The 27351-nt window shown below is 38.9% G+C and overlaps 1 protein-coding gene across 44 annotated transcripts in view; it reads left to right on the forward strand.

Moving 5' to 3' along the window:
- Positions 1–27351, forward strand: part of AHI1 (Abelson helper integration site 1) — a 193900-nt gene that overhangs the window by 163024 nt on the left and 3525 nt on the right. For 22 of the 44 annotated variants that reach the window (XR_014845582.1, XR_014845590.1, XR_014845603.1 and 19 more), the window contains 2 exons: positions 17354–17403; positions 24772–24871. Coding sequence is in view for 16 of the 44 variants with exons in the window: in XM_085025255.1 (XP_084881381.1) it covers positions 17354–17403; positions 24772–24871 (150 nt within the window). In the remaining 28 variants the exon portion in view is untranslated. Of the gene's footprint in view, positions 1–14614; positions 14872–17353; positions 17404–24771; positions 24872–27351 lie in introns of those variants that run through there. The other 22 variants (XR_014845613.1, XR_014802927.1, XM_085025264.1 and 19 more) reach the window with 10 other exon arrangements.

Below are 27351 nucleotides of genomic sequence, written 5' to 3' on the forward strand. Positions count from 1 at the left end.
TGAGATAAGAGGAAGAATAATGGCTGTTAGGGTACCTATAACACCTGCAGGAACAAGATCTCATTGGGGACAAACAAAAAGATTCCTGAGTAGTCCTGGGAGCTAACCTGGAGCCCACCCATCCCCTATGGAGTTTTTAAGTTGCTTTCTCCTATCTTCAGATTGTTCAGATCATTTGCGGGACCTGACTGATATCTCTTTGGACACCGTAAAAATCCAGGGGCATCATTCTGCATAGTTGAACTTTTCCTCAGTAGTGCCCAGCATTTGGGGCTCAGCAGTGAGGGGCAGAGTTGGTCCGCTGTATGGTTGGAGGTATTGCAGGTAGAGGATAAGAGATGGGAGAGCATTGCTCAGTCACTAGAGACACACTGTGGAGGATCAGCCAGGTTGGAAAGGGCATGGAATCGCAGCTCGAGGTTATGATAAATTCACAAAGTTGTGTATAAGAGGCTAGAGTGAAATCAAAGGACATGCTGTCAGAATTAAGCTGGCCAAGGCATCAGTACCCTGAGGATTGGACAGGTTGTTCTCTTGGATGTTAGAATTTCAGGATGGTTGCAGGTGTCCAAATGAAGAGGACTCGGGTGAACCAGGAGCTGGAGTCCTTAATTCTTATGTTGGAGGATGTGTCTCAGCCTTGGCTTCACATCGAAGTCAACTGAGAAATTAAAGAAACAAATGCCTGTCTCCACACCTGCAAATTGATTTAATTGGTCTAGAATGGGACCTTGGCATGAGTAGATTGCAAAAGCCTTCCAGGTGATTTTAATGTACAGCCAGTACTGAGAACCATTGTGTTAGAGTGACCACAAGATTGGAAGATAACAGCTACAAAGATAAATGGAGGGTGTTATAGCCAGATGTCAAGGCACCCAAGGAGGAGTGCTTTGAAAGTGTGTAATAGCCTAAAATCAGCAGCGGAGAGCTAAGAGGAGGCCCCCAAAGTTCACAGTTGGGTTAGATGTGAATGAACAGCCTGTGCTGCAGTGAACTGAAACAAAAACAGTTCTTGGTAAAACTCTGGTTTCAAATACGGCAAGGATGTACGGTGATGGCTGCCTGTACAGGAACCGTGAGGGATACATTTGAAAGGTTTGGCGTGGAATTGGTCTGTGGGCAGATGCCACCTGTGTAATAGTATCCATTGTTTGGAGTTCACCAGATTTAAGAATTTAGAAAGATGCTAATATAAATTTACCACCTAAAGGCATATAGTGCAATGAAAGCATTTGTAATATTAGCACAGAGTCCTGACAGATAGCTAACAAGATTTGTAGTCTGTCAGGAACTGTGTGAGATGCTATGAAAGACACAGCCTTTAACATGCAGTGGCTTACCGGTGTTCCTGACTCTGCCTCATGCTGACCTTTGAAACTGGAGTTACCCAGCCCCCACCTTTGAGTGTGTTCCTGTCCAGTAGCCTTGAACTAATTCTGCCTCAGCCAGAGGAGATGTAAAGAAGTCTGCCGCTATCTTATCGGCTGCCTCTTCTGTGTTCTATGGGTGAAGACTTCTTAACCTGCTTCCGAGATTCCCCCAGTTGCCCTGCCTTGCCACTCCTCTGCTTAGAGGAACTTACAGTCTTAGTTTAGCCTCTCATGGACGTTTTAATTGTGTGTGCTTGTTCCTTCTTCTCACAGACTGATCTCCATGCTTGAAATAGACCTTTATCTTCATGTCCCAAAAGACAGTTCTTCAGATAGTCCACTTGGCCTGTGAGGTCTGCTCCAGGCTATCCCACTGCTGCCCAAACCCTAATTCTAATAGATCTCGAGAACTGTGGAGATATGCAAGTAAAACTTTAAAAGACATAAAATAGGTAAAACAAGAAAGTTGCAGAGGCTACGAATGCATTTAGGCAAGGGAGTAGAAAAGTTCCCAAGTCGAGCGGATGGAGCTTGAATTGGGATTTGAGGTTGAAGATGCATGGATTTCTTTTGTTGAAGAGCATGATCTGACCTGCTTTGTCATGAAGAACATGATTTGATTTCAATCCATGTGTTAGAGTGGAATGGTGCAGGTATATATCTTTCCTATTAGGAATGTACCACGTGGAGAGATGATGTTTTTCTTCCCTGTTGGAGAAAATACAAGGACTGATCCATATTTAAGTAAGAAGTCCCTGAGAAACGTGAATGACCCAGGGAACCAAACTGCTGTGGGTGCACTGGAGTCATGACACAAACAGCCAGCCCTTGAGAAATGGGTAACTGGGCTTCCTTAGCACCTGGCAGAGTTGTATTTCTTCAGTTTAGTTTCTTTATCAGAGCACGTATGGTTTGATTTTATCAAGATCCTGCCTTATACACCTACCACAAATTCTATCAGATGTTTAATTTCATGTGCAAGTTTTATTTTTATTATCATCAAGGAGATATATTAAAAAAAAAAAAAGAACGTGAAACGTGGTCTTTGATAAGTGGCTAGAATTGGGGGGAAGGGGCCTTGTGTTCACAGAACCATAGAATTGGTGGCTTGGAAAGGACCTTAGAGATCAGCCCTGATGATTCTAGTAGGCTCTTTCACTTTGTAGGTGAGGAAATCGAGATGGACACAGAAAGTTCATAAGAGGTTCGTTAGAGTGACACCCCTGGTGGGAGTGGCCTCCGTGCTCTCAGGCCTGTACCCTTTTTCCTCCACCTCCGAGTCAGCAACACAGACAGCTGTTCCCTGCACAGCCGTGCTTTACGTCACGCTGGTTTTTTTCCATCCCTGTTTTATGTTTGTTTCATTGTACCTTTCTTCACGTGGAAGTCTATAGAATTGTCTTCTCTGTACTTTTTAAGGAAAAAAGGAAGTAAACCTCCTAATAGTTTTCTTTCTCTAAAATTATTTCTATTCAGACGATAGAATAAGGTGTAAAATTATACCTTTTAATAGCTTGGCAGCTGCTGAATCTCCTAAGTTCTTCCAAGTGGAACACACCTGTTCTGTTGCTAAATGTGCCAGGTACCTTCCAGCATTTCATCTAGTTCATCGGCGTGTTAGTGGGTGATGGCAGCGTTTGGCTCTTCCACTGCAGGGGGAGGACACGAGTCTTGTTCGGTACTCTCCGCAATTGACCAGGGTCCCCAGACAAATTAACCTATACCACAGGGGTGTAGGGGAATGTTTTCCTCATGCTCATTCCAGTACATTCTTGTCACAGTGTGCTATAAATCTGCATCTCATAGAAAGAAAAATATAGGTTCTGTCAGAGAGAAAAGAAACTCAGAAGGTTTAGGGACAAAAAAAATAGTTTATTTGTATTTATATCCTGGACCTTTTGTTTTTTAGACTTTTTTTTTTTTACTAGCCTAAGCATTAATCAATATCATCCATTTATTTGGGGAGGAAAGGTGTTAAAATTCCTTTGCTAAAATTTCTGATTAATTTAAGGATTTATGCTATAAAAGTAATATATGCTCATAGTTTTAAAAATCCAAATAGTGAAGAATAGTATAAATGAAAAATAAGACTGTCCTTTTCGTTTTCATGTTCATCTGTTTCTTGTATATCCTGTCAAAAGTGGTTTCTGCATATGTACACGTGTCTGTTCCTATCTCTTCTTTGTTTTGATGAACCTAGGATCATACTTAATATTTTTCACCCACCAATGGAACACATTTGCCATCTTTTCATTTAATTTGTTGAAGTATAGTTGACACACAGTATTAGTTTCAGGTGTACAGCATGGAATTCAACATTTAAATACATTATGAGATGATCACCACATTAAGTCTAGTAACCATCTGTCACTATTCAAAATTATTACAATGTTATTGACTATATTCCTTTTGCTGTATATTATATCCCTGTGACTTATTTATTTTATAACTGGAAGTTTATACCACTTAATTGCCTGCCTTTGCCTATTTCACCTTGCAACCCCCCCTCCCCCACCGGCCCCGGCAACCACCAGTTCTCTGTGTCTATGAGTCTGGTTTGGTTTGGTTTGGTTTAGGGCTGCACCAGTGGCATATGGAAGTTCCCAGCCTAGGGGTCAAATCAGAGCTGCAGCTGCCGGCCTACACCATAGCCAGAGCAACACCACATCCAAGCTACGTCTGCAGACTACACCACAGTTCACAGCAATGCCGGATCCTTAACACACTGAGCAAGGCCAGGGATAGGACTCAATTGGATACTAGCTGGGTTCATAACCTACTGAGCCACAATGGGAACTCCCTGTTTTGTTTTTTAGAATCTACATGTAAGTGAAATCATAGGATATTTGTCTTTGACTTATTTCACTGAGCGTAATACCCACTAAATCCATCCATGTTTTCACACATGGCAAGATTTTATTCTTTCTATGGCTAAGTAACATTCCAGTGTATATATACACACATCTTTAGCCATTCGTCTATCAGTGGACACTTACTTAGGTTGCTTCATATCTTGGCTCTTGTAAATAATGCGGTAGACATAGAGGTGCATACATCTTTTCAGATTAGTGTCTTTGTTTTCTTTGGGTAAATATTCAAAAGTGAAATTGCCAGATCATACGGCAGTCCTATTTTTAATTTTTTGTGTAACTTCCATACAGTTTTCCGCAGAGGCTGCACAAATTTACATTCCCACCAACAGTGCACAAAGATTCCCTTTTCTCCACATTCTGGCCACCGCTTGTTATTTTTTGTCTTTTTGATGACAGCCATTCTGACAGGTGTGAGGTAATATCTGGTGGTTTTGACTTGTATCTTCCTGAAGATTACTGATGTTGAACATATTTTCATGTACCTGTTGGCCATCTGTTTGTCCTCTTTGGAAATGTGTCTATTCAAGTCCTCTGCCCATTTTTCAATTGGATAGTCTCATATTTTACATGAGTTCTTTGTACATTTTGGATATTAACCCCTTATTGAATTATGCCACTTCCAAATATCTTTTCCCATTCAGTAGGTTGCCTTTTCATTTTGTTAATGGTTTCTTTCACTGTGCAAAAGCTTTTCAGTGAGATGTAGAATCATTCGTTGATTATTGCTTTTGTTACCCTTGCCAGAGGAGACAGATTCAAAAAATATTACCAAGATCCAATATCAGAGTGTTTACTGGCTAAGTTTTCTTGGAGTTTTAGAGTCAGGGCTTACATTTAAGTCTTTAATTCATTCCAAGTTTTTGTGTATGTCAAGATAGTAAATGCCTAATTATCTTGTTTTTAATTTCTCAAATACCCAGATTTTTTTTTAATTTCTAAAAATGCTTGGTTTTCTTCTTTTTTTTAATTTTTAAGTAATGAAACCTGTGATAGAAGAGTACCTTCTACCTTCAATAATTTTTTTCAGTATTAACACAACCAACTATGTTTTTGTATAAATGCCAGGCAGTTACTAATAATTATGCACAGGAGTGTTAGATTGTTTCTGTGAATGTGGAAAATTACTGTGATGTTTTCTTTTTGACTTTCTCTAAAAAACTCCTTAAATGACAAATAGTTATTAGTTTTTCTATTCCAAGATAATTATTAAAATATCCATTATAGTTCATCTCTTCATCTGAGAAAAGCATTTTAGTTATTTCAGTATTTTGCTTAGCATGTAGAGTCAGTGAGAACAGGTTAGGTTAATTCAAAAGAGCTGGCAGTTCCCGTTGTGGCGCATTGGAAACGAATCCAACTAGGAACCATGAGGTTGCAGGTTCAATCCCCGGCCCTCCGCAGTGGATTAAGGATCCAGCGTTGCCATGAGCTGTGGTGTAGGTTGCAGATGTGGCTCTGATCCCGTGTTGCTGTGGCTGTGGTGTAGGCCGGCGGCTACAGCTCTGATTAGACCCCTAGCCCGGGAACCTCCATATGCCACGGGTGCAGTCCTAGAAAATAGACAAAAAGACAAAAAGACAAAAAAAAAAAAGAGTTGGCTTCCAAACCAAACTTCATACTCCAGTTATATTCAGGAACAGCTATTTGCTTGTCCAGTCCAAAACAAGAACAGAGAGAACCAACCCTAAAGCATCAGATAATTCCACAGTAGTTTCTTGTCCAGTCAAACACATGCGCACACAATTTTACATTGGTAGTTCTGTCAGCCTATCAGGGTAACAGTAGACAATGGATAAGTCGTCTTTAATGTGCATGGTCTACTGTAATCTATAAAATATCCAATTTTTATTTACCCTCTTCATCCCAAAAGTAGGTGTTTATAAAAGCCTGGATTAATTGTGCTATGTATCACTGTTTTCAAAAATCACTTCCCAGGAGCACACCTGAATTATTCTTAACCATAGGAATTATGTGATTTTATTGCCGTGTTAAAGTCCAACAACAAATTTATCATGGACAGTAGCAGCAGATTTTCCAGCTACCTAAAAGTTAGTTCATGTGCACTAAATCATTGAATACAATCGTAATTATTATTGCCTCCCTCCTGATGCCAAAGAATAATATAAATTTATTATGTATTTTTTACTTTAGTAATTCTGTTTATCAAAGAAATTAGAGTTGATTTAATCTCTAACTTGTTATATTAAATAGATGAAAATTAATATATGCTTGGATTTGCTTTAAAAATTCCAGGAATATCTGAAGTTTTCTTTTTTTTTAATCTGAAAAGAACTAAGTCAAAATTTTAACTTACAAGTAAATTAAAATTAAAGTGCTTATTGAGGTCCCATGAAGAATCTCAGGGCAAACAACACTGATAGGTTTTTTTTTTCTACATAGTTTGTTTCAATAACTTGCAAATGTTTTGAAGGAAAAAAATGTTAATTTAAAAAAAAAAGTTATTTAGATTTGAAAAATATCTCTTAGTATAAAGAGATACCATGTCCCGCAAAGAAAGTAGGGGAACCCCGAGGATGTGACAGCAGAACCAGTCTGAGTTACCTCACATGTGGAGATTCCACTCCCAACAGTCAAGTCCCCAAATGTTCTGCAGGAAGGAACTCCAAAAGCCTCCAGAATCTCTGCCCCAGAACTCAGCGTGTGTTTCATTTTCTTGCTGTCTCCCTAGCTCCTGTTACTTAAAATTCATACGAAAGAACATAAGGGCAAAGTTATTTTCCAGTTTAGCTGGATTCACCCCTCTGAGCCCATCCTCATCTTACTTTCTTACCCAAATCTACCAGGAAAACTCAGTTTAGAGGATGACATACATTCTCAATAAAGACCTCACAGTTGTTTCGGTAAACTCTGGATGAGTATTTGTAGGACTCCTTCATGACTCTGAGAAGGCATTTAATCTTTGAATGATGAGATACATCCCACTATAAAGTAAGTGATATTGTACAGGATCAAACCAATGTGCTGCTTGGCCCTTGCTGTCTCTGACAGTGACCTTGAGGGTCATTTGATGCAGTAGTATGGTGGTTGCTCTTCATGATGATAATTTACCTTAATTATCAATAACATCTCTCTTATAATCTGTTACAAATCCAAAATGTGAAAGACCTTATTGAGAGAAATTCCCACCAATCATTCCTAGTTGCAAATTGCCCTTTAGCCTTGGCACTGTTGGCATGTGGGGCAGGATAATCCTTTAGGGGAAATATGTTGTCCATTATAGGATCTTTAGCAGCATCCCTGGCTTTATCCGCTAGATCCCCAAGCATTAACCTCCTCCAGTTGTGACAATAAAAAGTGTCTTCCAGACATTGCCCAGTCTCCCCTGGGGGTCAAAATTACCCCAGCCCCACCCCATAGTTGAGAACTACAGCTTTACTTTAATAGAAAAAAATATATAATATATAATATTTTGGACATTTATGGATATGTGTGTTTTTCCTTAAATCACAATTTTTAACGTATCTTTTTATTTATTTATTTTTATTTTATTAATTGTTAATAGTTATTTCCCTGATACAATTTTTTTTTCTACTGTACAGCATGGTGACCCATATTTTAAGATCTTGTTAAGGAAATTTTGCTTTCGTTTTTCCATTACCTGCAAGTATATAAGTCGTCATGTTGGAGGCATAAACTACCCTACCTAAAAACAACAGTGTCACATAGAGATGCATCCACTTATGTGGGGCTCAATGTGTTGAATACATATAAAAGTCTCAATTAAATTTAGATATCTCTTGATTACCATTTACTTCCTTTGCTTCAGAAATTGACTATTTTATAATATTTACATAAACCATGGAAAATTAACTATATGCTAGCGTTGTATCACTTCGCGGTTGTAATAACATGGTCATAATCTTCTCTGATTTTAGCACGGTTCTCCTTCACTTGATATGAAAGGAAAATATATTTTTTTAATTTGAAAGTCTCTTTCATCCTCCCAAACCATGCGCACAATGGAAGATCTCTTTGAACATATTGGAACAGATTTGCTTTTGTCACTCTTTAAACTTTTTTATGCTTGATGAGTCTTTTGTTTCTTTTTACCCCAATTCCTGCCCCCCTGCGGGTGTGTTTAAGCCTGCGTCTCTTACACGCTGCTGTATCTTGCATGAGGGAGAGAGAATGTCTGATAGACCTCCAGAGGCTGACATCTCCCTTGTGAGAAAATGCTGTCTGCCACGTCATGCCAGCTTGCAGAGCCACTGACTGGAAAGCATTATCGTTCAAAAACATGCCAGGGCCAAGATCACCAGAGCTGCCTACTGCCCCATCCTTAAACTCACCAGCAAGTATAGGTCTAAATTACATCTCACATCCGATTTTTCCATGTGAACAAGCTTCTACGTGTGTCACATTTTTTATCACAACTTTTGTAATTACCTCCAATGCGTGTGTATTTTTTTAGTCTGCTCTAGCTGATAAATGTGTACCTTATAAATACCATAAAACAAAAGGGAGGTTTGTGCTTGGGTGTACATGGTTAAAGAAGACAACTAAAGAACACATTTAAAAGCACCATGACCAAACAATTTTGTTTAAAATAATATGAATATATACACATATGTACACATACTGAGATAGGGAGGAAAAAGGAATCAGTCATTTCGAGACTGGGCTGCAGAAAGGCCATTTAGTTCCTGGTGGTCTAAGTGAATGTTTGTGGAATGAAGGAAGGATCAGGTAAACAAATAGGAGCAGCCGTACCGAGATATTTATTAATCTTCCAGATCAGATCGGAGATGTCAGCAGTGATGGCGTTGCACAGGGCAGATGGTCTGCAGTAGGCAGAAGGCTGTGAAGGGCTTGATAAAATGGTCAGGTCTCCATCAATCTCTCCAGTCTCCTTACTAAGGATTAGTTCAGTCCCCAGAGAGTCAGTGGATGACCCAAATGATTCTTCAATTGGCAGAAAAATTTTTAAAAAGGGCAGGGGGTGGCCTTCTGATGTGTCCTGCCTTCCTGGTTATCTGCCATCGGTTTTCTCTGTCTGCAAACCAGGTCACTTAGACCAGCAGGAACTAAATGCATGGAAGCAGCAGTTCCTTAGTCGTTTGATGCCAGGCGCGTGTGTGTGACTTGGTGTACAGGTCTCGCCAGTCCCTGGGCCTGGGAGGAAGCCAGCTGTCCATTTCCCTCCCTTCTGCTCCAGAATGTTATCATTGCTAAAGAAAAGCACGTCATTTGGGTAGTTGTCTCTGTGTCACATTTGTGATTCACAGCCTCAGGGGGGCCCATGGTCTTGAGGTCTTGATCATCTTTTTATTCTTCCTGATGCCCTTGCCCATTCTTTACAGAGCCTGGTCAGAATAAGGTCCACATCCCTCTGGCTCCTGACCCCTTCCTCCAGGCCAACTTTGTGCTTTCTTGAAGAGTCGTCATCCAACATCAAGCCCCTCAACTTCGCAGCCCTGCTTTCTCTGTATGTCTGTAACTTCCCCTCCTCCTCCAGCTGCTCTCAGATCTCAAAGGAAGACGTGCCCTCCTTTCAATGGCTGACCTTTCCACTTGTATTTTTGGTCATTTTCCCCGCCCACGTTCTTCTAGCCCTCACTCAACCAATGATCTGCATCCTCCCTCCTCCACCCCTTTGGTGCCTTCATTGGTTACTCATTTAACACACGCATACTGAATGCCTGCTGCTTTTTCAAGCACTGTGGTAGAATGTTGTCTGGATGGTGTGATGGTGAATTAAACAGAAATAGTCCCTCCTCTTACAGAACGTACAGCTTAATGAGTGAAAGTAACTGTAATTAATGAGTCATAAAACTAAACATATAGGCAGTGAAAGGACAGTGAAGGGAAGCTGCGAGGCCTTGTGGTGAGAAGCAGATGGGTTAGTTTTTATAAGGGGGGCAGGGGAGGCAGGAGGATACATTTGAGGCATTAGAAGCAGCTTGTGCAAAAAGCCCTCAAGTGGCCAGAAGTGCTCATGAGAGAAACTGAAAAACTAGCTGGTCACAAGGGGAGGGGACAAGGGACAAAGCACAAGATGAAGGAAAGGGCCATTTCCAGCAGTTTACAGACCATGTAAAGAAATTCTCCATAGGCCAGAGTTCTGGGTCATTAGCGCCATCATCTCCCTGCTTTTTTGCTCTTTCCTTAATGTTTGCGAACAGTGTTCTTCCCTCTCTCTTTCTCTAGCATTCTCTGGCTTTGCCTGCCACTCTAATACAAGCCTCCACCAAGATATATGATGCATCTTTTTTGTGTTTTTTATTTCTCTCTAACATTTTTTTCTGGATTATCCTCTACCCCTATAATTTCAAATATTACTTTGGCATTTCATATGTATCGAATTCTACATCTGTAAAGCTGGCTCCTGTCTGAATTCCCCAAGCGTATGTCTAACTGCCTGCTAGACTTTTTCGCATAGATATCATTCTGGAATCCCTGGGCCAACCTGCACAAAATCAAATCCATTTTAAAAAACCTGATTTTTCATCTATGCTCCAGTGTAGTAATGGAATCACCATCTGTCTTCACCTTTAAGGAGTTCTCGCTTAAAGAAACAGACAGTCTGGAGTTTACTGGTGGCTCAGCAGGTCAAGAATCCAGCATTGTCACCACAATGGCTCAGGTTGCTACCTTGGCATGAGTTCCATCCCTGGCCCAGGCACTGCTGTGTGCTGTGGGTGCGGCCAAAAGAAAAGAATAGACAGTCAAACATCCGGGAGTTTTGCAGCATAATAGTCTAAGTGTTTTGATAGAGGTCTACATGAAATGCAGGAGAGCAAGTAAAAGTGGCCCCTGACTTAAACTTAATGAGGTCAGGAAAGGGGTCGATTTCTAAATTTAGTTTTATGGGAGAAAGGGCATTCCAAGCTGACTGAACAGCTACTAAGGACTAAGGCATGACACACAGGTCACCATGCATACTTCATCATGGCTGAAGCCTGGGCTGCAAAGTTAAAAACAGAAAGAGCTAAACCTTAGCAAAGGGACAGGATCAAGAAGATCCTTTGCACGGCATGTTAAGGAGCTGGATTTGATCCCGAAGGCAGAGGGGAGCCATGGGAGGATTTAAAACATGGAGGCTGACATGATTGAATCAGTTGTATCAGAGCTCATTCTCGAAGCTCTGAGTAGACTAGGAAAAAAAGGCAGTACTGGACGAAATAAGACCAGGAGAGGCTGTTGCAGTGATGCAAGCCAAACAAAATGAGAAAGAGGATTTGGTGATAAAATCCACATGAAGGAAAATGAGAGATCTGGGTTTTTAATGTGAACATCTCAGTGTCTAAGAATATGAGGTCACTTCAGTTTGAGCCGAGCCACGTGTGGTACCTGTGTGCAGGCATCTACCAGGTCAGGAGAGATGTGCTGAAAACTCAGACTTGGAGTTCCCATTGTGGCTCAGTGGTAATGAACCCTAGTAGGATCCATGAGGATGCAGGTTCGATCCCTGGCCTCATTCAGTGGGTTAAGGATCTGGCATTGCTGTAAGCTGTGGTGTAGGTCACAGATGCTGCTTGGATCCTGCGTTGCTGTGGCTGTGGTGTAGGCCAGTGGCTCTAGCTCCAATATGACCCCTAGCCTGGGAACTTCCATATGCCACAGGGGCAGCCTCCCCCTGCCAAAAAAAGAAAGAAAGAAAAAAAGAAAACTCGGACTTGCCAGGTAGTCCTGATGAAAATGTATGGCTCCAGGTGTGTTTTCAGAAAAACTGCCATATTCATAAGACTTGCTGAAAACTTACCCAATATTCTGTGATGATCTTTGTGGGAAAAGAATCTGAAAGAGAATGAGTGTGTGTATATGTATACCTGAATCATTTTGTTGTACAGCAGAAATATTACAACCTTACAAACTAACTATACTTCAGTAAAACTGAAAAAAAAAAAGAAAGATTTGCTGAAAACTAACAATTGCCAGATCATTTTGAAGAAAACTCGAGATCTGGGTTCAGTGTGTTGATTTGAAAGTCATTAGCATTGTCAACTTAAAAAAAAAATATGCAACGTGAAAGTTGTGGGTTAAGTTTTATTTGGAGCAAATGAGGACTGTAGCCCAGAAGATAGCATTTCAGACAGCTCTGAGAAACCACTCCAAAGAGCTGGGGGGCTGGGGGGCGGGGAGGGGTCTCAGTATATATGGATTTTGTACATGCAGTCAAATGCGCATTTTGAAGAAGGTTGCTGCTCATCTCTTGAAGGTTACTGCTCATCACAAGGAGCAGATGTCACCAAGAAGGATTTTAGTCCTTTTCTAGGTACTCAGAGATGCAAGAATTGGGTTCATAAAATCTTCTCCTGAAAATATCTATCCAAAGACCTGTTCTGCCAGGTTTTCCCAGCACACAGAGCGTCTCACTCCTGATTGCCACCTTGAGCCCTTTCAGGGGGTATTGCAGGTCAGCAGCTGCAGTGGCTCATGCTTCAGTTCTTGCAGAGGTAGATGGCAAGTGCCAGTCTCCAGTTGGCAGCGTAAACATACTGGTTGAATCTGTGGGGACAGAGGAGTGTACAGAATGAAAAAGACAAGGGTGGAAACCATAAAGGGGCACCAGTCTTTTTAAAGCATGGACTGAAGAGGAAGGAGCTTGGACAGGATGTTGCTGTGAAACAGCCCCTGGGAACTGTTCCCTGCCTGTGGAACCTCCCTGCTCCCAATCTCCAGTCTTTACGGCACCGTTTACCTGCCTCCCCAAGGTACCTTTCTAAACTAGAAATCAAGTCATGTAAGATTGCCCAGCTCAGAAATCAAAGTTGATGCTATATTTGTCCCTAAAGTCCAAATCTGATCAATTTTAATCTAGCTCTCACCCCTCAAAGATGGAAGAGAAGTTCTGGCCTCTTTTCTTCACCTTCCAGGTCATCCTCCTGAGTATGTGCCCTGCAGACACAAAACCTCTAACCCTTAACTGACTCTGGGGTCTCCATCTGTATAGTTTTTGTGCTGCTCCAATGATCAGAACTTCAGTTTATCCCTCAAGGTCTAGCTAATGCTCCCTCTTCTGTGAATCCTTCTCAAAAGCCCCCAGTTGCAGTTCATGGCTTCTGTTCTCTTATACGTGCACATTTTTGTTTATCATAGAATGTACCTCCCTCTGCCTTGTTGGTTGTCGCTCCGTGTAAGCTCTGAGAGCCTATGCAGCTTTGAATCTGCAGGACTTGTGCCCTGAGAGTGGTGTTCCTGAAGTCTTTGTTGTTGTTGTTGTTAATTGGCACAGTTGCATCCAGAAGTACAAGTCATAATCAGGATGACAGCCTCACTTTTTGTTTTGCTGCGCTCCTAGAAACCGCTCCTTAATGCGGAGAAATATTTTGTCCTTAAGGAAAAACACGATTGGAAGATTTAGTATCAAATACGATTCTAAAATCAAAGACTCAATAAACTTACATGAATACTTAAAATCATAACATTATGCTCCTGAAAACAAAATTTCAGCAATAGAGAAAACCTGAAAGAGCTTGTCTAGTTCAGTGGTTTGAAAACTCCCCTCTGAGGCCCTGTAGGAAGACCTCAGGGCCTCTGCGGGAATGTCTGGGGAGGCAGGATTTTCCAGGCTACCAAATCTAGCTGCACCTAGAGAAATTCTAATTTTAAGTGTTTATAGGTGAGCCTTTCAAATAAAATTGTATTGAAAAAGAGTATTGCTGTTTAAGCAACTGAAAAACAGTACTGTAACCCTCAGGCTACTTCTATAATCCTGGTGACTCTGGGCCTCCATTTCCTCATCTGTAAAATACGAGAATGGTGCTATGATAGTTCATGCTTTTATTCTGCGCACCTCCTGTACATTTTCAGGTGAAAAATAGATCCCAAGAGAAGGTAAGTGGCTTACTCAGGCCACATAGAGAGTTAGTGACAGAACCACGATTAGAATTTAACCAACAGCCCTAGTTTGTTTGTTTTTTCCCCTCACTCTTTTCAAAAAAATTCCCACAAAGTGGGCTTTAAAAAATTCAGATATTAATTCTTTGGAGAAGGTAGAAATCAGGAGGTCTATAAATAGCATGGAAAAATAGAGCTATATACTGTATCATAAACTTGCCTTATTTAAAGCTGGTGTGCCAGCTACAACAAACATTAGTTAACATTTACCTAATTTTACATTCTTCTTCAAGTTTATAGAAATATTTGGGTGAGTTGTTTGCATGGCGCATTTCTCCTTTACAAAATTATTTGTGAGTTGTCTCTTACAGTCTTCATGTAATCAATACAGGCACTGAAAATCATTCCATTAATCATTCCTTTGATGTTTGTCTCACGGCATCTAAATTTAAAAGCATCACAACAAAGTTGTGAGGGTTTGGGAAGCTGGAGTGTCTAGATTCTGATCCTTGCATTCATCTCCTTTGCTTTGCTCATCTTCCTCTCTTCATCCCTCCTCTCCAAAACAAGGGTGTCCATGAAGAAGAAACGAAGTCACAAAACAGCTGAGAGGTGTGTGTGGACAGGAGGGAAAGAAGGGCAGTCATGCTCCTTGGCCTTGACCGTGGGGGGTGCTTGTGGGCTGATTGTCTCATAGCCTTGGGGGCTTTTTTGTTTAAAGATAAAGTGAAACAAAACAGCTCACAGAGACACCTCCTTCTTCCCCCTCCTTCTGCCTCCATGAGTAACTTCCCATATGGCGCGCTGCTGCTGAGACCAAGGAATGAGTGAGTAAAGGTGTTTAGAAGTGAAGTATTGGTCCTAATTAAATAAGTGTCCTTTTACAAATAAGTGTCAAAATTGTTTAATGTGGATCCCCCACTACTTTGTGATTCATAGGATTTGAACACAGGTTAAGCCAACCTTTGCATCACGAAAAAGGGCTTGTGTTATGCTCACTGTAGTAAAGCAGTGATCAGTAGGAAAGAAGGCAGGGACAGTGTTTAACCCGAAAACAGACGTTCTGAGGACATCACAGCACCCGTTTCACATGGAAAGACTATTGAAAGCAGGTTTGGTAAGACCTGCACGTAGCAATATGTTCCTTCATTTGTCAGGGTCACAACAAACAAGGAAAAGTAACACTGACTTCACAGTAATGTATAACTCACTCTGACCGCTTCTCCCTCAACCTCTGGGGTAGACTCAGATTCTGATTAGAGCCATTATGTTGGGTTCATTTTAATGCAGTACTTTTGCATTTCATATACAGTCAGCCTTCCTTCTCCACAGGTTCCGCATCCAAAGATTTTACCAACCATTGATCAAAATTACTCAGAAAGAAAAAAAAAAATTACAGAAAGTTCCCAAAAGCAAAACTTGAATTTGCCATACTGACAACTATTTATGTAGCATTTATATTGTATTTATAAGTATTTACATAGCACTTATATCATGATACTATAAGTAATCTAGAGATGATTTAATGTCTATGAGAGATTATTAGGTTATATGCAAATACTATATCATTTTATATAATACATTTTAGCATCTGTAGATTTTGCTGTCTGTGGAGGTGGGGGTGTCCTGGAACCAGTCCCCCTCAGATGGTGAGGGCTGACTGTATATATGTTTATTTAGGTAAGATGTTACTCTTGCCTTGGACAAAGAGATAAAAGTAATATTTAGACTGTGTGAAAGAAACATTTTACAGAGTTCCCATGTGGCTCAGTAGGTTAAGGATCTGGTGGTGTCACTGCAGTGGCTTGGGTTGCTGCTGTGGTGTGGGTTCAGTCCCTGGCCTGGGAAGTTCCACATGCCATGGACACAGCTCCCCCCCTCCAAAAAAAAACAGAAGTTTAAAAAAAAAGAAGAAGAACCTTATCTTTAATTTGGTTGCTGTGTTTAGAATTTATTTCATACGTCTGGGGAAAAAACTGAAGCAATTCAGCTAAAATTGATGCTTTCTGAGAGTTTTGATGGTTTTCTTTGCTTCTTATTCTGGATCAAGGGCAGGTAGACTATTCTGCAATTTGCATTAGTCCTTGAATTTAAATTTTCTGTGTGTTTGTGCTTTCCCCCACACACACATTTTAACATCTTCAGCTAGCAGAGAAAAATCAAGGATTGGTTGTTTTGTTGTTCTTTCAAATTGGGTCACTTACTGCAACCTTTCACCACTAAGTCTTCTTGTACTTTAACTCATGCTTTTATTATATGCTTGATTTCAAGCTCTATAGCTAGCAATACTATCACATAATTATGGTCGAGAAAAGGACAAAATCCTCTCGAAATCTCTATGATAAGAAAAGTAGTACTTGTTTAAAGATATTCAGTGCCAAATCTTGCTGAAATCTGATTGTGAAGGAGGAAATCTAAAAAGGCAAAACAAGTTTCAGTAGAGATAAGACTGGGAAAACAGTAGTTACTCAAAGAAGTTAAGACTGAAAGAGAAAGTTGTACTTCTTTTCTTTCTTTTCATTTTGGTTGCTTTCTGAGATTTTAAAAACTTAATTAGGTAGATAAGGTTTATCTCTTTCATTTATATGTAATTCAAAACTTTAATATAGTACCAATTTATGTTCTCTATGTGAATTTTAAGTAGATCCTTTCTATAACATGTAATTTCCTCTAAAAAAATTTCATGCCTATTTTATAGCAAAATTGAGTTGACTTCTAAAATACTGTCTCATATCAAACACTTTTTCCATAGTACACTTTCATTTGGAATTAGCGTTCAAACTCTAGAGGTACTACCTAACACTCAGTATAATCTGGCACTGCTGAAAGTGCTTATTTGATTTTTTTCATGGAGGTGCCATTAATAAAATAGATATACTGAACAAATTTTCTCAAAGATTTAAAGAGCTTTCAGATTCAAAATTTTACACACAGTTCAGTGAATATCAGTATGAAAATATGGAGTATACTGACAAAATACAAAGATACAGTGTTGAAAGTTAAATTTAGAACTTGAGTAATACATCATAGTATTACTGAGTTAATCTAGGCTGATTCACAACTGACTCTTTTTGCCACACACCTGAAAGCCCACCTTATTTACAAAGAGTGCTTAATCCATCTGGTGAGCTGTTTCCTTGGTTTTCCATGGGAGTGAATACATTATGCTTATAGACACCTATGTTCAGAACAGGCATGCTCTCTCCTCACCCAACCAGTTGGTGGGTTTTCAGCATGTGAATATCCTGAATGTCGCCTGTGTTTACTCCTGTGATTGTGACTTAACTCTTTGTTCTTCTTCTTTCACAGCAGTCATTCAAGTTCCAGGAGTTCAGACTGGGCTCAGAATATATGACACAGTAAGGAACTTTTCCTCTTGAATAATTTGCAGTGATAAATAGTTGGGTTTTTTTTTTTTTTTTTCTTTTAAGGACAGTGTCTCCACTTCCTTTTCGTAACATCACACTAGAATTTAAATTTCAGATAATTGGTTTCTAAAAGAGGTTAGCTAGTTTCAGGAGAATATTTTAGTGATTAGACTTTGAGGATATGTATTGCCAAGTTATAAGAAGTAATATGAAATAAAATAAAAATATTACAGTAAAGTGTTGTTTTTGTGGACCCTTTTTGTCATTTATGTCATTTGAATAACATTTTGAAATGACATTAACTGGTAACAAGTAAATGATGTGGTAAAGAAAATTAAAATTATGTAATGCTTATTTTGAGGCATTAAAGAAAAAATGCTAATACCCAGAACATTATTGTTGTATATTTTTAAGTTTTTTGAGGTGTTTATTTTAAAAGATCTCTAGGAAGTTCTTGTATTTTTATTTGGTACTTACTATATTACTTAATGCGTAAATAGAAAATCCTTCTTTTACCTCAAAGAAAAATATCGAAAACCTTCTCAAAGTACTTATCAATTTTTGTCATTGCAGATCATATTGTATTGAATTTTAAGCCCAAATTTAACATTCACACATCACTAGCATACTGTCACATGAGTGTAACAACCTTGAACAGCTTGGGTAGCTGCCATGCCCTCCCAACCCTCCACCACCATCTTCACAGCTGGGTACAAGCTTACATACATGTGCACAGAGGTGATCCCTACTGAATGTCCTTCAGGAAAACATGTATTTAAGTTAACTCTGCTATACACTTTGACATTTTGAAGAATATGTCTCTTCTAATTCAGAAAATCTGATTTATATGACAGTCTAATTTACAGGAATTGGGAGTTCCCTTCATGGCTCAGTGGTTAACAAACCCAACTAGGATCCATTTTTTTTTTTTTTTAATGCTGGATCAATAAGGGAAAACCCTGTTTCAGCAACCAAAAATGGCCGTATTTTAATACATTATCAGAACAGTGCCCTCCTTTAAACATGTTTTATAAAATTTTTTCAACTTTTACCTAATATGTTAGTGAAAGATTCTAAATATATTGGATACCTGTTTTCAGGTGATACAGAGATCCACACAGTGCTTTCCAGATGAGAATTCAAAAAAAAGCCTCCAAATATCCCACCCTCTAAAGGCTGCCAGGGTAGCTTGGTTTCTCTTTTTGAACTAGAGCACTTAAGAAACTTCTGAAAATAAATTTTCATGAGAAGTTCAGATATGTCTAAATGCTCAAGTGCATCTAAAACCTTTGGGCTTTCCCACTACTCATAATTTCTTAGAAGTAAGGATGAATTAAGATACATTTCTCATGACTTAGAAACAGTAGGCGAGTTGAAGGTGGAAACACTGTAGCCCAGTATGTACAAAGAAGTCACTTCTTTATTTCTCTGCTTTACTTACATGAGTCCATTGTACCCAAATAAATGGACAGGAGCTAATTTTTTGTTTCTTTACAGCCCTGCCAGTTTCTGACATCTGCTTATTAGTTGGTTGACCAAAATATATAAATGAGCCACTTGGACTGGCTCTCACCACCTTTCACTTGAATTCTTTGTCTCATTTATTCTTTAATTTCTTTTAGAAGTGTCAGTCACTTCTGTGCAAACAGTTTTTACATATTTCAGTAAAGTTATACTCTCTTTCCAAAATACCAAAAAGAAACGTTTATAGGTTAATTTAAAGGCATCTTCTTAAAAGTCTTAAAACTTTCACCTTTTGTATCTCATGCCTCTGTGACGTTATTATCTGTTGCCCAAGTCAGAGTTTGTAATGAAGCATTAGCAAGTAGGGAACATTACAAATAGGTTATAATCCTAAAATTAACATTAATGTTCCCTACTTGCTAATATATTTTGTCTTGAGTTTGCTGGAGTTTTTTTTAAGACATAGAATGCGTTATTTCATTAATAGTTTTGGTCATTGAGAAGTTAATTCAGTTGAGCAATGATACTAAAGCTCTGTGTTTGTGAACACTCATATGTGAACTGAATGAATGAGTGAAATCTCTTCTTAATATTAATCCCTTCTTAATATAACTTAATAAGAGTTAATTCCAAGTATCCAGTCTCTCCTCCACTGTATATTGTTCTGTTTATAATAATCCTATTCTTCCTCTCTTCATAAAAAGAAAGTAGTTTACCTTTTTTCTCTCAAATACCCTACCACTTGCAACTTTTTTTTCTAAAGTTCTTACTTTGATTACTCATTTTTCAGCCTTTGTCTTATCCTCCCACCCCCACTCTTTCTGAAATTAAAACTATCCACTGTTGGCTATGTAACAGCACAATGTTATTTATATATTCTAATAATGTTCTCTGTCAGACACATGATTTGCAGAAATTTTCTTTTAACAGTAGCTTTTGAAAAGCAAACTTTTGATTTTGATGAAGTCCAGTTTGTCAATGTTTTTATTTTATAAATCATCCTTCGGTATAGCATCTAAGAAGCCTTTGTCCAGAGTCACAAAGGTCTTCTCCTGTGTTTTCCGGTAAAAGTTTTATAATTCAAATTGGTTTTATATTTAAACCTAGGATCTGTTTTGGATTAATTTTCATATATAGTATGAGGTTTGGATCAGAGGATTTTGTTTTGTTCGCATTTGGATATCCAGTTGGTTCAGTATCATTTGTAGAAAAAACAATCATGCCTCAACGGAATGGTCTTTGTACCTTCTTTGAAAATCAGTTGTCAGTATTAGTGTGGGGTCTGTTTCTGGACTGTATTCTGATCCATTAATCTACTTCTCTCTTTACACGAGTAACACACTGTCTTGATTACCATAGTTTTATAATAGGTACTATCCTTTTTTATTTATTATTATCCAAAGGTCCTCCAGCTTTGTCCTTTTTTTTAAAGCTGGTTTAGCTATTCGGGGTCCTTGGTACATCCACGCAAATTTTAGAATAAGCTTGTGGATTCCTATAACAGTCTTCTGGAATTCCAATTGGTATTGCCTTGAATCCACTGATAGGTTTGGGGAGAGTGGACCTGTTAACAATATGCACTCATCTGAGTCATTAACATGAAATAGTTCTCCATTTATTTAGGCCTTCCTTAATTTTTCTTAGCACTGTTTGTTAGTTTTTAGTGTATAAGTCCTGCACATATTTGACTGGTTCATTTCTGCACATTTCATAGGTGATAATACTTCATAGGTAATAGTATTATTTTAAAATTTCAGTTTATAATTGTTTGCTGCTGATTTATGGAAATACTACTAATTGTTGTGTGTTGATCTTTATCATGCCAGCTTATTAAACTGTCTCGTTAATTCTAATAGCTTTTTGGTAGATTTCGCCAGATTTTCCACATAGACATATAAAAGCCAGTTTAATTTCTTCCTTCCCAGTCTGTTTGCCTTTCTTCTCTACCTACCTCCATCCCTTCCTCCCTACCCCTTCTTTCCTTCTTTCCTCCCTCTCCCCTTATTGCACTGGTTAAAACTTCCAGTACCATGTTGAATAGAAATAAGAATAGATAAGAATACTACTACTTATCTTCTGTTATCCTTAGGAAAGTAAGTGGAAAAGCATTCAGTCTTTTAGTATTACGCGTATTATTGTAGGTGTTTTTAATAAATACGTTTATTCCGTCATTGCCTAGTTTGCTTAGAGTTTGTATCAGGAATAGATGTTAGATTTTTGTCAAATACTTTTTCTGCATCTATTAAGATAATCATATGATTTTTCTTTTTAAAAGTGTATATATGATAATTTTCAAGTGTTAAACCAACCTTTCATTCTTAGGATAAATCCCATTTAGTCACAGTGTATAACCTTTTTATAAATTGGTGTACTTGATTTGCTAAAATTTTATTTAGAATCTTTTATATTTTGTTCATGAGAAATATGGGTCTCTAGTTTTCTCTCATAATGTCTTAGTCTGGCTTTGCTATCAGAGTAAGCTGGCTTCATGCAATGAGTTGAGAGGAATTCCCTCTTCAGGGAATTCCCTCTTCTGGGAAAGTCTGCAGGTTTGGTATTACTTCTTTCTTTTATAGTCTCTATTTCTTTCTTGATAGTCTCTATTTGATGAGATGTTCACTTCCTTTAGTTCTTTAAATATGGTTTTCTTCAGTTTTTTTAACGTATTTACAGTAGTGGATTCTAACTCTTTGTCTAGAAAGTTCAATGTCTGGGCTTCCCAAGGAACAGTTCTTGCTGATTGCCTGTTCCCTTGTATGGTTCATACTTTCTTGCTTCTTTGCATGTCTTGTAATCTTTTGTTGAAACTGGGCAATTAAATGATATAATGTGACAATTCCGGAAATTAGATTCTTCCCCCTCCTCAGGGTTTGTTGTTGTTGCTACTTACTGTAGTTGTTCATTGTTTATTAAGTCACTTCTCTGAACAAATTCTTTAATTCTGTAATTATAATGTTAGGCCGCAGGAGTCTCTGCTCAGTTAGGTTAGCGACCAGCTAATAATGGGACATGGATTTCCTTAAACACCTGGAATCAGAAGGGCCCCCAGGCTTGCTAGAGGTTCTGTGTGTGCTGTGCACCTTCAGCACCCAGCCATGCAGTTGACATCTCTGTCATAGCCTTCACTTCCTGTTGGCATAGGGTGTTAAGGGCAGCCAGTGGCAAGGGCCTAAGGCCTTCTCAGCTGCATGCACATAGCCCTACATATGTGTGAGGCTTCTAGACTCCCAGGACTATATCTGAGCTTTTCAAAACTCCTTTTCAAATCCCCCAGCTTTTCCTTTACAGCTTTTAGTCTGTTGTTTGTCCACCACTTACACAGCCCTACATCTAATTGTAATTGCCCCCCAGGGAAAAGGCAAGCTCTGCGATAAGTCAAACGCAGACAGCCTTACAAGTGGTATCTTCCAGGGAACCACGGGACTAGTCAGATAACAGTAATTCCTTGGGAATGAGGCTTCAAAAGAGCTCCAGCTCTGTTCTGCTCCCTCCGGTGGCTGCCAGGTTGCTGACTTTCACCATACTTGTAGGCTTTTCTTTTTCAAGGTATCCACAAAACCAGATAGTGGGGATGGGATATGGTGAAATTAAAATACTGCAAAGCTCACTGTTCTTCTGAGTGTCATTCTTCTTGAGTATATATAAACATTCTCCAGGTTATTTCTATTGGCTAATTTTCTGAACAAGTTGACTCTAACATTTTGCCAGTTTTCTGGTAGCTTCTTTGGGATAGAGAATTTTCAGAAATCTTTACTCCACCATTTTCGCTAATGTCACTCTATTTCTTCTTCAGATTTTGGGTAGATACACCAGTAAAGAATACCTGGAGTTGGAGTTCCCATCGTGGCGCAGTGGTTAATGAATCTGACTAAAAACCATGAGGTTGCAAGTTCGATCCCTGGCCTTGATCAGTGGGTTTAGGATCCGGCATTGCCGTGAGCTGTGGTGTGGGTTGCAGATGAGGCTTGGATCCCGAGTTGCTGTGGCTCTGGCATAGGCTGGTGGCTACAGCTCTGATTGGACCCCTAGCCTGGGAACCTCCATGTGCCAGGGGAGCGGCCCAAGAAATGACAGAAAAAGACAAAAAAAAAAAGAATACCTGGAGTACTCCTTTTTGGAAGACATTTTCCTACGAGTTCAGTTTGTTCAATACAAGTAGAACTGTTAAGGTTATCTATTTCTTTGATAGGTATTGATAATTTGTGTCTTTCAAGGAACTTATCCATTTCATCGAAGTAGTTGAATTTATTAACAGATAATTGTTCAAAATATTCCCTCATTATCTTTTAATATTAATAAAGTCTATAATAATGTTGCCTCTTTAATTCCTGGTGTTGATAATTTATTTCGTTACCCTGTTTTCCCCAGTCAGCCTGGCAAACGATTTATCAATTTTACTGAAAGGAATAAGCTTTGTTTCATTGATTTCTCTTTATTGTTTATTTCTTTTCTTTTTACACTTCAACTTTCATTTATTTATTTATTTTATTATTATTATTATTATTTTGTCTTTTTTGCCTTTTCTAGGACCACTCCCATGGCATATGGAGGTTCCCAGGCTAGGGGTCTAATCGGAGCTGTGGCTACCAGCCTACACCAGAGCCACAGCAATGCGGGATCTGAGCCGCGTCTGCGACCTAAACGACAGCTCACGGCAATGCTGGATCCTTAACCCACTGAGTAAGGCCAGGGATGGAACTCACAACCTCATGGTTCCTAGTCTGATTCATTAACCACTGAGCCGCAACAGGAACTCCTGTTTATCTATTTTCTGTTTCACTGATTTCTACTCTGATCCTTATTTCTGGTTATTTGGGGTTTAATTTGTGCTTATTTTTCTAAATTTTTGAAGTGGAAACTAGTCATTGATTTGACACCTGTCTTCTTTCAAATAAATATTTGGTGCCATAAATTTCCCACTAAGGACTGCTTTAATGGTATTCCACGAATTTTGTGTTGTTTCATCTTTATTCCTTTCAAAATATTTTCTAATTTTCTTTTTTATTTCCTCTTAGGCCTGTGGGTTGTTTAGATGTGGCTCATTTCATTTCCAATATTTAGGAGTTTTTCTAGAGATCTTTTTGGTTTTGATCTCTAATTTAAATTTCATGGAGGTCAGCCCTGTGACCTCATCTAACCTTAATCACCCCCTTAAAGGCCCAGTATCCAGATATATTCACTTTAGGGGTTGGGACTTCAACCTGCGAAAGAACACAATTCAGTCCACTGTAGTCACTATTCAGTCCTACTTACTGCCTGATTTTGAAATTCTTGTCCTTTTTTCAAGCTCTTTTTTGATGTCTTCAACCATTCTTTGGCATCCTAGAAAAGAGACCCTGCCTTCCATTCTTTGAATTTCCCTTTTTTCATTGTTTTTGTATTTTCTTTTTTTAGTACAATTTGCATTGCTACACACTCATTCACACAATATTTATTTTATACTTTACTCTTTGAACCGTCTGAAAAGCAGCATTTTCCATCCAGCAGGTCAGGATATCTAATGCATAAACTTCCTTCACCCCTTTCTTTGTCATTAAGGAATCTTTTGCACTTATACACCCACACACGTTTTTCATTTAATTTGATAAAGTCTTTCTAGTTTTTTCCAGGTAGCTAATCTTTTTCTGAAATAAGTGAAGTTTATTTTATTCTTGTCCTTTCATACAGTGAGAGAGGAGCCCAGCCAGCAAAGATGTATGTCTCCACGTTATTTTCGCAACTCCCTGCCTCTCACCCACATGTATCATCGCTTATATGGTCTGTTGACTGGCTCTCAGATCCTCCTGTTTATCTCCCCTTTTTATTCCCACACCACTTCCCTAAATCAGAACCCCATTCGAGCTGTGGCAGCAGCTTTCTTACTGGCTCCTTGTCTCCTCTCTTCTCCTCCTGCAGTGCGGAAATGGGCAGAGAACAAAGCCGTGAGGACCGAGGACACATGGATACACAGGGGATGAAGAACGAGCAAACTGGCCGGAAAGTCACCCTCATAGAGGTAAGAGGAAACCCAAGAGAAAGTCACATTACAGAGTCAACAGAAGATTTAGGAAAGGCGTGGTCAACAGTGACCAATGCCAAAGAGAGCAAATAAGGACTGAAAATGTCTATGGGGAGTTCCCTTTGTGGCACAGTGGGTTAAGAATCAGACAGCAAATGCTCAGGTCCCTGAGGAAGCACAGGTTCAATCCCTGGCTAGTCTCAGTGGGTTAAAGGATCTGGTATTGCCACAGCTGAGGCATAGATTGCAGCTGCAGCTCACATGAGATCCCTAGCCCAGGAACTTCCATATGCTGCAGGCAAAGCCATTTAGAAAAAAAAAAAAAAAAAAAAAAAACCTTTGGGATTTGCAACCAGGAGGCCATTTGTGCCCTGGGAGAGAACAGTTTTGATGCAGAGTCCTGGAAGCTTGAGTCAGAGTGCTTCCAGCCCACAGGGGAAGGACCATCAGGAGCTGCCGCTTCTCCCAAAAGTTGCACTTCAAAGGAAAGAAAAAGCTAGGCAGTAACTAGTGGAAAACACAGGATGTCGAGGAGATCTTTATAGAGGAGGGAATGACAAGAATATTTAAATCCAAGAGCAAAGAGCCTCTCAAGAGAAGCCAGTTGAGATATAGATTAAGGAGAGTAATTCCTCAAGACCTGAGGAAAAACACAGAATTTGAAACAAGAAAGAGGGTACTTTTTTCCACCGAAACAAGGAAGTGGGACAAAACTAGTTTGAATGGCAGTGTTTTCTGGTGGGATATAAAGTGTAAGAAGGACAAGAAAGGCCTTTTTAATGAAGGCCTCTCTTTTCTTTATTAGAAGAAGCAAAGTTTGCTGAAAGTGAAATGTTACAACTCTATCATATATGCTTTTGTGAAACTGTCACTTAATGAGAACTCTATATTCAGAATTTTCATAAGTATGTTTAGATTTTTAACTGCAAAAAATAAAATCTCATGATAAAGCTTATAAAATGAATAGCTTGATAACCATGGATATTAAGGAATGACTTTTTATCATTGATACATGAATCAGAAAACATTTTGAAATAGGTTTTTAGATTTAAATAATAGAAACTGTAAAATGACTTGTGTCAAAGAGAAAAAAAAAATGCCGTAAGGAAAATCTGAAAACAAACAATAACCTGGGATCAGGAAGAGTTTCACAAAATATATGATAAGGGATTAATATGCCCTTAATATATAAAAAAGCTCTGAAAAACCAGCAGGGAAAAGAAGTCTATCAATAGGAGAACTGGCAAATGGCGTGATTGGACATTCTTAAAGGGAGATATATATGGCATATATATGTCAGTGAACATATGAAAAATGTCTACTTCCAGTGATCAAAGTAATAGAAATTAAAAAATAAATGAGATAGTATGTTTCCCTCAGCAAGCTTCAGACAATACCTTCTGTTGACGAGAGCATAGGGAAGTGGATTTCCTTATAAGCTGCTGGTAATAGTGTAAGTGTAATCTTTTGTGGAGTATAGCTTGGTAATACTCATTTTTATTTTTTAAGTTTTCAAATTGTTCATGTCTTTTGACCTGACAGTTCTACTTCCAGGAATCTGTTCTAGGAAAATATTTAAGTATACATGCAGAGATTCTGTTAAAAGACTACTCCTTTGAGCAGTGTTTTAAAAATAGAAAGAAAGAAAGAAAAAATCAATTTTTAAGACTACATGGTTGATTAATTTATGCAACATTACTATAATAGAATACCATGTGACTCTTATTCGTTGTATTACAGACATGTTTTCGTAGACTTGGAAAGATTTATGATAGATTTTTAAGTAGAGGAAAGATGATTCTAAAATAGTTTATAACATATACATAAAATATTGACAGTATACATCAAAAAACATGAGAAATTATCTCTTAAGTGGTAGAATTGTGATGATTTTTTTCATGTTATTTTGTGTATTTTTTAATTTTTCTATTTAACATATACTGATATATACTACTTTCTTCTAAAATGAAAGTTGGAGTTCCCGTCGTGGCTCAGTGGTTAGCGAATCCGACCAGGAACCATGAGGTTGCAGGTTCGATCCCTGGCCTTACTCAGTGGGTTAAGGATCCGGCATTGCCGTGAGCTGTGGTGTAGGTTGCAGATGCGGCTCGGATCCTGTGTTGCTGTGGCTCTGGCATAGGCCGGTGGCTACAGCTCCGATTGGACCCCCAGTCTGGGAACCTCCATATACTGTGGGAGCAGCCCAAGAAAATGGCAAAAATACCAAAAAAAAAAAAATAAGAAAAGAGAGTCATGTCAGAAATGTTCTAATACAGCCCATTCTTTCTACATTTAAAGAAATCAAGGTCTCAGGATCAGTTCAAGTATCTCAACTAGGACTTGATCTTCTGGTTCCAAGTTCAGGGTTATGTCTGTTATGAAATGCTCTGCCTGATAACTCTGATTAAATAGTAAGTGCTTGCAGGCAGGGACTATAACATGCTGACAGTTTTTCTCCCCAGCACTTAGCCTGGTGT

Source organism: Sus scrofa, chromosome 1, assembly GCF_054392235.1.
Source record: "Sus scrofa isolate SSC_HxYL_T2T_F1_AM1 chromosome 1, Sscrofa_HxYL_maternal_Yorkshire_Landrace_v2.0, whole genome shotgun sequence".
Lineage (NCBI taxonomy): Eukaryota > Metazoa > Chordata > Mammalia > Artiodactyla > Suidae > Sus > Sus scrofa.